Below are 13,752 nucleotides of genomic sequence, written 5' to 3'. Positions count from 1 at the left end.
CCTTTATAGCATACCGTTTTTTCAGTCCATTTTCAAATACACAATTGTCATTCTCTGTAGCATAATATGCATTCATATACTGTAATATGCTTAGGCATTAGTGTTTCTTTTTTATGATTAAATAAATTTAAATTCCTTGCATCTTTATCTCTAGGTTTATTTTTGTCAGTCTTTGAATTTAAGCTAATCTCTTTAGATATTTTAGAGTTTTCATATTGGTTTTTTGAATTCCTTGAGGTAGATTGAGTTATAAAAAATTAGAATGAACGTATGCTCAATGGAGAAAGTTTAGAAAACAGAACAGCTCAAAAATTAATCAGTCTCACTCCTTATCTGCTATACATACTTTGGCATGTTTTCTTTCAGTCTTTCTTTTCTAATATTGCTCTACATAGGCAGCATGTAATAGGTAAGGGTATAGTCTTTGGCACCAGACTGCCTGAGTTTAAACCTGGGCTCCACCTCTAGTAAATTACATTTTATCCTTTGGTTTCCTTATTGGTAAGGAATATCTGCTTATTGGGGATAATGGAAGTACCCACTTCAAAGGATTGGTGAGGATTAAATGAGAATATATGTAAAATACTTTGAATAGTGCCTGGTATGTAGTAAAACACTCAGTAAATACTAGCTGTTATTCTCTAAACTTGCTACATAAGAGTGTTCTGTAGCGTTTTTCCTCTCCTTGTTGTGTACTGTATTGTGACATTTATACCCACATTATTAATTGAAGCAGATAAGACTTTTTTTTATCATCAGATTCTTGAAGTCCTAGTAAAAACCTCTCATAACTCTAAACCTTTGTTGCTTTCCTCTTCCTTTGTAGCTATTTTCTCAAGTGTTTGATGCCTGGCTTTAGCATAACTTCTGTTAGAAAGTTATGATTAGCAATTTTTTTTTGTGACCCTCACTCATATTTCCTTTTCATTAGAACATTTTCGTGGATCTCTAAAATGAATAACATTTCAAGTAATTTTATGCCTTATTACTTTATGCCACACGATACATTTATCTGATAGAAATTCTGAAATCACCAACACCATATATAAACAACTATTTGGACTTTTAATGGACTGATGAACTTGGAAGGTCACTTTTATAGACATTGCTCTCTGATGTCTAGTCATGAATATAGCATTATTTTCTTGGAAAATCTAATTATCTAAAATTGGAGATGGCATGTATGAGGGGTAAATCAGTTTGGAATTTGTTTTCATGTACTCTTAAGTTTTTATCAACATTTTTATAGTTCACTCAAGTTTAGTGTCAGAGTTCCAAACTCTTGTTTTACAGTGATAGTTATTAATTGTATATGTAGAAAGCCAAAGCCTTTATTAATACAGGTTGTGGAGATTAAAATGAAACCTGGTACTGATTATTTAGAATTTACTCCCTTTTATTAATTTAGGAATCATTTCTGTAGATGTTAATTAGAAATTTTAATTACTTTTGCATTTTATTTACAGAAAACCTGGGAGCTTTCCTTCCAAGTGTCTTCTTTAATTAGAATCACAGTATAAAACTAGTCAAGACCAGCCATGGTGGCTTATGCCTGTAATGCCAACACTTTGGGAAGTTAAGGCGGGCAGATCACTTGAGGCTGGGAGGTTGAGACCAGCCTGACCAACATGGAAAAACCCTGTCTCTACTAAAAATAGAAAAAATACTAGGCATAGTGGTGCACACCTGTGCACCCAGCTACTCAGGAGGCTGAGGCATGAGAATTGCTTGAACCCAGGAGGTGGAGGCTGCAGACATTGCGCTGGTGTACTCCAGCCTATGTGACAGAGTCAGACTCTGTCTCAAAAAAAAAAAAGTAAAACTAGTCAACAGAGGATAAAAAAATGAATTAAGTAAAATTAATGAAAACCTTCTCTTAAAATACTGATGCTTCTTGTCTGAGTACCCCCCGATTCTGCTTCAGAAAAGGCCCAAATTTTATTAAGATACCTTCCAAGTTACATATTCTTGTGCCTCCTCACTTAATTCTTCTACTGTACAAAAATTGGTTCTCCAGGTTTTAGAATCTACAGCTACATGCTTTTCCTTGCATTTCATTAGGCTGCCAGCAGGGCTCTGCTTTCATGAGTTGGCAGAAGTTGTAAGCACTGTTTTTGTGGTCCTCCATTTCTGATTAGGAGGGAACAGCTTTCCTGCACTGGAGTAGGTATTATATAGCATGTTATATTGTTATTAACAGTTAGAAAACAATAGCCGGGCGCGGTGGCTCAAGCCTGTAATCCCAGCACTTTGGGAGGCCGAGGCGGGTGGATCACGAGGTCAGCAGATCGAGACCATCCTGGCTAACATGGTGAAACCCCGTCTCTACTAAAAATACAAAAAACTAGCCGGGCGCGGTGGCGGGCGCCTGTAGTTCCAGCTACTCGGAGGCTGAGGCGGGAGAATGGCGTGAACCCGGGAGGCGGAGCTTGCAGTGAGCCGAGATCACGCCACTGCACTCCAGCCTGGGCGACAGAGCGAGACTCCGTCTCAAAAAAAAAAAAAAAAAAAAAAAAAAAACAGTTAGAAAACAATAATAACAAAAAACACTAACCTTTGTATTTTGTTAATTCATAGTCATTTTCATTTTTTTCCAAGTCATCTTTTTTAACCATGGTTAATTTTGATCTTGGGTAATTTATTGCAGCTTTATCATGTGTACGTGTTCATTTTACAAAGATCTTTGCAAAAGGAGAAAAAAGCCTAAACATTTTGTAGGGAGCTAATGGTATTTTTGCTATAGTACTTATTTGCAGGGATTTTTTTTTTTTTTAATCGTGTATTTTTCTAGTGCCCTCAAAAATGTAGTTATTAGGTTATTGCAGATACTCTTTTATGGCAGCTACCTTTTTCTTTCTTTATGAACTTGGTTCAAATGATACAGTGAGAGAAAATGAGGTAACTTCATTATGTTTATCTTTTTAAAAAATCATCTGCATTGAAAACTTGGGCCCAACAACAGGAAGAAAGCACCATGTTTTAGATAGAAAGGTATCAGTTTGGTAGTAAAGTTAAATTTACATTTCCAACAAAAATTTTTTAACTTTCTGTTTAATTTCAAAATTAACAAATAATCAATATACAACATTTTTAAGTGGACTTATGAGAGGAATACACAAATAAATATTAAAACATAATTGAATGTAATATTAAAATTTTGGTATTGGCATATAAATAGACTGTCAGTTATGTCAGTGGCCCAGCACAGAAAAAAAGATATATATATATATATATACGGTTATATATATATATGGTTTTATATATATATACGGTTATATATATATATATAACCGTATATATGATAATGTAATCAGAATTTAATAGAAAAGAATTATTTAGTAAATGGAAAGACTGGAACAAATGATCAATTAATTGAGGAAGAAAAACATAATCTTTAGAGACCTCATAATGAGTATTATAATTGTAGATGGATTAAAGAGTTAAGTGAGAAATCTAAACCACAAAAAAGTAGAAGAAAAGTAAGTAGATGTTTATTGTTCTGTTGGGCTGAGTAGGAGGACTTCATATTAAAGCAGTAGAAGATATTAATAGAATTGACTATGTAAAATTTGTGAAATTGTGGGATGTCAAAGAACAGCATAATATGAAAGCCAGGTATATTGTGGTATAGGGAAATGTTTCTCTAATAATGTAACTGGAGAAATTAAAATTTAGAAAGAGTAACTTGCTTAAAGTCTCCATAGTGACAAATTTGAACACAGGTCTGTCAGACTTAAAACCTCTTATTTCATTAAGGAATACAACATAGCTGTTAAAATGCTGTTTATGAGATAAACCTTTGCAAAATTTTAAAATTGATTGCTATAGGCAATAGAATTATGGGTTTTTCTTCTCTCATTTATGTTCTTAAATTGAATATGCATTAGTATTATGATTGGATAAGTAAATCAATTCTTGAAAAATAGATGTGAAGTAAGAAATGACTTGTGGGGGAATTTGACTTGTTATCCTAGCACATAAAGAAGTAATGGATGAGAACCCAAGGGCTGAATATGCACATAGTTACAGCTGATGTTCAAGAAGTTGTGGGCCTTTTGTTGATCTCTACTAATTAGTTTTGTAGACTTGAGCACCTATACTTTATTTCAAAGACTGTTCTGAATGATTTGGTGTAAATGACACTTTTTAGTATTTGCTCCTTTTTAACTTCAGACTTTATTCAAATGGATAACAGTGATTTCTGGAATTTTTATTTCATTTATGCTCTATATTCAGAAAGTTAAGTGAATACATTCCCCCCTTATTTCCCAATTAAATTCATTTAGCAGGCAGTTAAAATGAAGCACTATTTAGAGATATTTCAAATCCTTTAAATCTGTGAGCTAAATCTTCCTTTTTTTTTTTTTTTTTTAATTCTTAAACCTAATTTGTTGTTGTTATTTTTGTTGTTTTGAGACAGAGTCTTGCTCTGTTGCCCAGGCTGGAGTGCAGTGGCATGATCTCATCTCACAGTAACCTCTGTCTCCCGGGTTCAAGCTATTCTGCTGCCTCAGGCTCCCATGTAGCTGGGATTACAGGCGCCTACCACCTTGGCAGCTAATTTTTGTATTTTTAGTAGAGATGAGGTTTCACCATGTTAGCCAGGCTGGCCTGGAACTCCTGACCTCCAGTAATCTGCCCACCTCAGCCTCCCAAAGTGCTGGGATTACAGGTGTGGGTCACTGTAACCACCAAACTAATTATTTTTATTAATATGTAATTTATTTGTTAATTCACCAGCCTGTGTCAGTCATCTACTAATTGCTAGGCATCATTGTCAGCTCTTAGGCTAATCAGATAACAAAATAAAATCCTGCCCATGTGAAGTTTATTATGTTGTAGTAGGAGGAAGCAGGAAATAAGCAATGAATATAGTAAATAATTAAATATGTCTGGTAATAAGTGATAGATGAAGAGCAAATATAAAGCTGAATAAAAGGGGATCAGGAGTTATGGGTGATGGCAGGGGCTGTATTGCTATTTTCAGTGGTCTGGTTAGGTTAGGCTTTATTCAGAAGGTAGCAGACATCTGAGAAAAGACTTGAAAAGGGATAAGGGAATTAGCCATATGTGGAGAAAGACTGCATGAAGAGGGAACAGCCAGTGCAAACCTAAGTTTGGAGCATGTCTGGTGTGTTGGAAGAACAGGAGATTGGAGTGGCTGAAGCAGGTCAAGGCGAGAAGTAGCAGGTAAGGTCAGAGATAATAGGAGACAAGTTTCTGCAGGGCTGTCTTAGGCTGATGTATCAGGAAGTTGGTGTTTATTCTGAATGAAATGAAGAGCATTGCAGTTTTGAACAGAGGAGCAATGTTGTAGGGCAACCAGTTAGGATGCTTTTGAAATCTTCCTAGAAGAGGTTGCATTTGAACTGATCCTAGAGGATAAAAAAGAATTTGCCAAGTGAAAAAAGAATAGAGATTTGCTTCGGTAAGCTTTATTTAAGAGTTTCTATCACTATACTTACAAAAATAAATGTACTTTAAAATGAAAGTCATGTATGCTTCTTGATTTTAGGTTAAATTATAATGTCCTATAAAGAATTTATCCCTTTGTGTCCCCTTATCTGTTTAACCATGCTCATTTTAAAAATTGATGTTCTAGTTTAATAAAATTTAAGGACTTCCAATAATCGAAGAGTCATTTCCTTTTTACTCAAAAATTTAGTTGGTCTCTTACTAATTTCTTTAGAAAGTGGATAATTGCCATTTGCCATTCTGCCATAAAACTATAAATTAAATTGAACCATCTTGTATATCTTATTATTAAGGAAGATTTATTTACATACTTTTTAAATTTAAAAGGCTCTATACTCAGGTTTGAGAAACATAAGAGAGTTTTTGTCTTTAAGGTACTTAAGATCTGATAGGAGAGATAGACATTTTCCAAATGGTATTATAAAAGAAAGTGTGAGTTCATCGAATGTGAGTCCTAGCTCATCCCTCTCTCTTTATAAAAATTATCTACCTATTTGATATGGTCACGCCTTCCTCAAATTCAACCTCTTCAGTTGTGCAACTACTGAACTATACTTATATTTTCTCCTCTAAATCCTATGGTTAGAAACTTTGAACCACCACCTTATTACCTGGGAATCTACATATGTTCTTTCTGTATGTCACATCTTTTAGTGCTGTTACACAAGTTTGTAAATGTTTGAGAGCCAGGACTCTGTTAAGTACCTTTTCCTTCAGAATGTAGTCATAGTATAGATAGCCAATAGTTAATTGGTAGCTAAGCATTACAAATGATACTATGGAATATAGTGTTAGCTATAAATATATTTCACCTAATTCTGGAAAATGTTGCTTGAAAATTTGACTGTAAAGTAACTTTGAAAAGGTTATTCTTATTTTTTTTTTTCAATTGGCTTCCAAAATGAAAATGGATTTAATCCCAGTCTAGGTCAAGGATTCAGTAAAACCTGTGTTTAAGAGGCAGTAACATTTTCTTTTAAGAGAAGTAGTTTTTGCTTATAAAATACTTCATCATCTCTGATTTTCAGATGGTCTTTATAACAAATTTATCTTAAAAATTCTGACCTATATACTAATGCTCAATCATCATTAAGAAACGTGTCTTGATATATTATTTCCAACAGTCATATTTTCACACCTGAACACTGTTAGTTTCCTAAAATTCGACATTTTGATTTGGTTAAAGTACATCTTGGTAATACTGTCAGTGTTTATGTGGCATGTCATCACTTATTTTCTTACAACGGACAGGTGAATCTGAGATGTGAGTGATCCTTGGTGTTTGGATAAGATGATTTTAGTTCTTATTTGGCAGGAAAATTGATGTCTGTCGTTTTTGTGTGATTCTTGCATTAAATACATTTGGAGCCAAAGCATTGGAGGATGTCTTTTACGAGGCCATTCATGGGCATGAAGAAAATGTATCAGGGGACGAGGCTATGATTGAAACTTACTGAGTGTCTGTTAAATTGTTATATAACCAACTTAAGCCTAAATATGCTAATTCATGACTGTCCTACTTTGTCTTAGAAATTCCCAAGTGTTGTGGTAGATTGTTGCATAGAACTTACATGCTAACAGCAAGAGAAATACTGTATCAGAATATAAAATTATTGCTGTGATAAAAGAACATACAAGCATAGTGTAATTATTCTTTGAAATATTATTGCTTAGGAACCTGTAAAGGCTATATATCTCCTACCAGGCCCAGAGATTCTTTGGGGGTTTGGGGTGGGGGCAGTGGGCTGCACAGTGGCTGGAAATGCAGTATGAGCCAAACATTTATTGGATGTGAATAATATAAGCAATACTGAGATTCTTTATAATACAACCAATATATTTATGTTTTACCAACTTTAGGGCATAATTACTGGGCTCTGTACCTTGGTTAAGTAGTAGTTTGTATATATATTTAGTTTTCTTTAAGGCTAAATTCAAGTGAGAAACCTAATGCTAATTACCCAATGTAGATGGCAGTCACTGTTAGAAAAAAAAAAAGCCTGTATTAGAAGATCATCTGTAGGTTAATAATGTGCCTGCAGATCAGTCAACATCTATTTATTGAGCACCTTCTTTGTCCAAAGTTACCAGTATAGAAAATAAGTATAGTAGTAATTTAGATGGAAGAGAGGACATTTTCAGCTGGAGTCAATGTATCAAGCTTTGGGACAGAAGATAAACTTCAGTCAAATCTTGAATGATGATTAGAACGAATGAGTTGAAAGGGAAAGCTAATGGATTCTAAATAAGGAATCATTATACAGGTGTTTGGCAAGATTCCAGGTTTAATTATTATTTTTGAATAATGCAAATGATGTATTCCTTTGTCTTCACTTGTTACAAAGATATTTTTAAATATCATTCTGCCTGTCAGATCCAGAGTGTTTAAGTGTTACTGGTTAACGAAAAGTACACTGGGTTCCAGTTTTAAGTGCCTTTGAAGAGCGCTAGCCAGAGAGTGAAGAAATCTGAGCTTTAATCCTAGCTTCATGCCTTACTTTGTGATTTTTGGACAGGTCATTTAACTCCATTTGCCTACTTACAAAGTGAGAATGATAGTGCCTGACTTATTTTAGGTGAAACAATGTTTTTATTCAGTACTTTAAAGACTTTTAACTAGAAGCCATGTATATCAGAAAGCATCTTTATTTTTACCAGCACATGACAAATTGGAATATATGAATTCTTAAAAGGTGATAATTTAAGAAAATTAATTTCCAGATTACATTTATTTTCCTTCTTTTTCTTGGTAGCGGATACTCTGTTTTCAAGGAAGCTGAATGGGAAATACAGACTTGAGCGACTTGTTCCAACTGCAGTATATCAGCACATGAAAATGCATAAACGAATTCTTGGACACTTGTCATCTGTGTACTGTGTAACTTTTGATCGAACTGGCAGACGGATATTTACTGTAAGTAATTTTTAAAGTATTATTTATATTCATATATGTGATTGAGGAAATTTTGCTTATAAGTGAACTTGAAGTAAAATCTTGGTTTTTTCTTTTAATGGGAAACTGGAAATTCAGGTGGTTTCACTTACTCTAACAGAATAGTTTAGTTAAATTTGGACTTTATCCAAATTCAGAAAGTTTCTAAGTGACATGTTGCAGCACAGTCAAAGTTATAATATGCTTGTGCATCGTGAATAAGTATAGTTCTCAACATATATCAAATACACAGTTTGACATTTTGCAAAATGTCATAAAATAATTTTAATTTTAAACTAAGGACATTTCCTAAGTATGTTGAGAGATTATTAAATGTGCCTTTTTATAATTGTATGAGATTATTAAATATACCTTTTTATATTATCTGTAAAAAACCACTTGCTTGTCTATGAGAAATTTCCCTTAAAATAGTGATTTAAAAAAAGCTAAAAAATTCTGAGCATATCTAATACTCTTATTACCTGTTATTCTTAACACTTCATTCTTCAAAATATCTGATGTTGTGTTTAAAGAACCTCTTTAGGTTTATTTATTTGTTATCGTTTCTTGTAACCTGTAGAATGGAGAAAAGCAAAGCTTTCGAGCTTTATTGTAAGTGAGAAAATTACTTTTGGAAATATTTTATTTTCGGGTGCCTTAACATCTACATTCATTAAGCATAATACTACACTATTGTGATGATATTTATTATTAAACACTACCCTGTGGGCTGAAGGTATGCATTTGTTCAGAAGGTTTTTAATTTCTTTTGAAATAAGAAAATTTGAAATGGAAGTTAAATGGAAATTTTCCTATCTGTCTTTGAAGAGAACAGCTGTGAATTTTACGTAGTTATGACAATTATAGATTCCTCTTTTTAGTGAATTTGCTTGTAAACTGAGACCTATTTATACCTACTACTTCTCCTCTATCCATACACCCAGTCATCTGTAAAACAGCTAAATAGCAGGATGTAGCAATGCATTTTTATACTTTTCTTTTCCCTTGACTCTAATCTACCTCAGGCATTTGCAGATCACTTCTTACATCAGTATTTTCCCCCTTTACCTTCTCTTGTATCAAGTATTATTTTCAGAGTGGAAAATAGGCATCTCTATATTTGCTGAAGTGCCTACCAACAGTAGTAATTTGCTCTCAAATAGTAATTGAAAATTAATTTAGCCATTCAAGTTTAATATGGTTATATTCAAATTCACCTCTAAAAACCTAAAGTAAATTTGGTTTTTCTTATGTTTGAAAGAATTCTTTCAAAAACAATAATAAATTAAAATAATGAAAAAGGAGCATTACATTGTGTTTTTGTATTACATTTTGGTCAATATAAAGTTATGCCATTGTAAAGAACCTTGCAGGAAGTCTTTCTTTAAAAATGATAGGGATTGTAAGCATTTGTTTGTCATATTTTATGAAGCATTTTACATGTTTTGATATTAATTAGACATATAATCTCCTGAAATTTCTTTAGGGAGAATACAGTGAAATAGTGTGCTTTTTGCTCTCTGATGAGTCTGGTAGGTACGGACTGGAAGAGCTTTGTGAACCAGGGTTCAGCATGCTACTGCCTGTGTGTCAAACTCAGTTTATTTGTTCTTACAAATGCAATTTTATTGAAACACAGGCATATTCAGTTGTTTATATATTGTCTATGGTTGCCTGTGCACTACAACGGCAGAGTTGAGTAGTTTTGACTGAGAACATATGGCCTGCAAAGCCTAAAATATTTATTCGGCTCTGTACAGAAAAAAAATGCTATCCTTTTCTAGACATTTGATTATTTCTTTTAAGGGCATGTGATTTAGAGAACAGGAATAATATGTGAAGAGGAAGCTGTTTTTTGGTTATTTCTTTAGTTGAAAGCACATCAATTAAGGGAAGAAAAGTAGTGCTGTGCTATTTTATATGGTCTTACCAAAAGTCTAAAGATGTTTATTTTTTAAGAATGTGATAGGATTTGTTAATTGTGCCAAATTCAGTCTCATTTGTAATTTTTTACTGGTGATTTGTAGTTGCAGATTTCAGAATGTTACCTTATAATAAGAGATACAAAGATATGAGGGCACTGTGTTTTAAAAAAATTCTTGTATTTTTATTATTTTCACTTCAAGTGGTGGTAGGTTACACATATGTCCACTATTCATATTATTCTTTAATAAAATGGGCACTGAGTGTTTTTTTCATTTCACTAGGCACACACTAGACACTAGTCCTTTGGAAATCAGTCTTGGAAATACATAGAATCAGCCTTTAAGATAGTAGATCATGATTGACCAGTGAAACACTCCTGTGAGAGAACATACTTTATTATTTTTGGAGATAACAATTTGGTAATGGACCAATCAATATTTCCTTTTTATATAATTGGTATTTTAAGACCTTGCAGATTTATTTCTAAGATATTTGTATATATATATTTGAAAACTTTTTCCAAGGGATTAATTCTCTTGAGTCCTTTCTGAACAGGACAGCTGGAGGCATAGAGTACTGTGGTTAAAAGCATCAACTTTGACATCAGAGCTTTTAGTCACAGCTTTACGACTTCTGCTAGTGAAACTGACAGATTACGTCACCTCTTTAATCTCCAGTTTTCTCATCTCCTAAAGAGAGAGGGGAGTAGATTAATAATAGAACCAACCACATAGGATTTTTGTGGGATTACGTGAATTAATGCATATAATTAGTACTGAACAAAATACACAGTAAGCAGTCATTAGATTTTCCCTGCTGCTACTTACAGATTTTAGTAAATTTTATCTTTGATTTTTTATCCAAATAAAATCTTATTTATAAATAGTATACGGCCGGGCGCGGTGGCTCAAGCCTGTAATCCCAGCACTTTGGGAGGCCGAGACGGGCGGATCACGAGGTCAGGAGATCGAGACCATCCTGGTTAATACGGTGAAACCCCGTCTCTACTAAAAAGTACAAAAAACTAGCCGGGCGAGGTGGCGGGCGCCTGTAGTCCCAGCTACTTGGGAGGCTGAGGCAGGAGAATGGCGTGAACCCGGGAGGCGGAGCTTGCAGTGAGCTGAGATCCGGCCACTGCACTCCAGCCTGGGCGACAGAGCGAGACTCCGTCTCTCAAAAAAAAAAAAAAAAAAAAAAAAAATAGTATACAAGAATTAAAAAGGAAATCATTGTAATTGATAATTGATATTCTGTATTAGGAAAATGTATCATTATTTTGTACTGTAGTATTTTAAGAATGGGTGCTTTCCCAATTATATTAATGAGAAAAACCCAAGGTGGGAAATAGCATAATTGCCAAGTCAAATTTTGTTCCCTAATTCTCTCTTAGCCTTTTAATGTTTTTTTACTTGGTTTCTAAATCATTTCCTTAAGTAACATTTACCAGAGAAAAGTAGAGTTAATGAATTTTCACAACTAAGGCACTCAAAAATACATGGAACACCTTATAAAAAGCAGAGTTTTCCCCCCTTTTCAGAAACATAAAATGTCTCTCTGATTCTAATAAATATTGTATAATAAAGAAAATGAGTTTATGCATTCCTTTAATGAACTTCAGAGTTTTATGAACCAGCTACTGTTCTAAGCCGTTGGGATATAGAATTGAAAGTGTATTTGTTCTTCGAGAGTTCAAGGATGGTAAACAAACAATATTGATATAATGTGATAAAACCTTGACAGGAGGTATACGAGGTGCTGAGATAGCATAGGAGATAGGTATCTAATCCAACCTTGTGGTAGGAGATGGTAAGGGAAATTGACTAGAGTAGTAACAGCTTGGTAAATTTAGGAGTTGAATTGGATATTGCACACTTAGGGAAAGGCATTTACAGACTTGGGGAGAATGTAACATGCAATTGTGTATTAATGGATATGGCATAGAATAAATATGGCACATCATAAAGAGCTAGAGAGATTGGTGTGGTGCAAAATCAAGATACTTTTGTGACCTGCTAAATAGCGGATTTCTTTTCTGAAGGCAGTGGAGAGCTAATGATTGTGATTTGGTTAGAAGAGTGAGTAGAATTTCTCTTTTCATTGAACCCTTTGGCATTATTGTAGAAGATGGATTCAAACTAACTCTATATACAGAGAAATTGGCAAAAAGATTCTGGCAGTGATCTATAAAAGAAGTCAGGGATTAAACAGTCACAGTGGGATGGAATTGACAGATTAAAAATAGGATTTGTAAGACTCGAGAGATTGATTTGTATGTTGGGAGAGAGATGGAAGAGTATAGGATGACATATTTTTAACTTCTGTGATTTAGAAAGTCCTGTAATTTACTGTGGTAGGAATTTAAGGGGAGAAGTTTGTGAAGGTGAAACATGTTGACTTGGAGATATCTGTGTGGAAAGCCAAATAGAAATGCCCAGTAGGCAGTGGGAACTCAGAGATTTAGGTTAGAAGATTTAGCTTAGGAATCATTCAGCTTGGAAAATGGAATACATTATCTTGTATGTATCTAACATGAGAAGGCTGAAACTTCAGCTTTTAAAGCAGATAAAAGAAGAGTCAATAATTGAGACCGCGAAGCTGCCTGAGAGGCTAGGGGGAAAAAAAAAAAGTGTGATATCTTAGAAGTCAGGAGATGATAATTTCATGAAAGGCAGAAACCTAAAGTGAGATTAGTACTCTAAAACATCCTTTGGGTTTGTCAAGGTAATTGATGACTGCTATGGTCTGAATGTTTCTGTCGCCTCAAAATTATTGTGTTGAAACCTAATCCCCAATGTGGTAGTATTAAGAGGTGAGGGCTTTAGGAGATGAGGTCTCAAAAATGGAGCCCTAGGGTGGGTGGGGCGGTGGCTCAAGCCTGTAATCCCAGCACTTTGGGAGGCTGAGACGGGTGGATCACGAGATCAGGAGATCGAGACCATCCTGGCTAACCCGGTGAAACCCCATCTCTACTAAAAAATACAAAAAACTAGCCGGGCGAGGTGGCAGACACCTGTAGTCCCAGCTACTCGGGATGCTGAGGTGGGAGAATGGTGTGAACCCGGGGAGGCGGAGCTTGCAGTAAGCTGAGATCCGGCCACTGCACTCCAGCCTGGGTGACAGAGCGAGACTCTGTCTCAAAAAAAAAAAAATGGAGCCCTTGTGAATGGGATTAGTGCCCTTACAAAAGAGGCTCAAGGGAACCATGTGAAGACACAGCTAGAAGGCACTATCTTTGAAGCACAAAGAGATCCTTTACCAGACACCACATCTACTGGCACTTTCCAGAACTGCGAGTTCAGAACTGCGAGCCTCCAGAACTGCGAGTAATAAATTTCTGTTTACAAATTAACAAGTGTCTAAGGTATTTTGTTACAGCAGCTCCAACAGACTGAGACCAAAAACTGTTCAGGTTTAGCATT

General features: G+C 34.7%; 1 protein-coding gene across 2 annotated transcripts in view; it reads left to right on the top strand.

The window, feature by feature from the left end:
- The window catches only part of PHIP (pleckstrin homology domain interacting protein), a 138,393-nt gene that overhangs the window by 27,922 nt on the left and 96,719 nt on the right, over positions 1-13,752 (top strand). For both annotated transcript variants that reach the window (XM_025381903.1, XM_025381902.1), the window contains exon 7: positions 8,229-8,389. In XM_025381903.1, coding sequence (XP_025237688.1) covers positions 8,229-8,389 — 161 coding nt within the window. The remainder of the gene's footprint in view (positions 1-8,228; positions 8,390-13,752) is intronic.

The sequence above is a fragment of the Theropithecus gelada genome, chromosome 4, assembly GCF_003255815.1.
Source record: "Theropithecus gelada isolate Dixy chromosome 4, Tgel_1.0, whole genome shotgun sequence".
NCBI lineage: Eukaryota > Metazoa > Chordata > Mammalia > Primates > Cercopithecidae > Theropithecus > Theropithecus gelada.
This window is presented reverse-complemented; position numbering and strand designations above follow the sequence as displayed.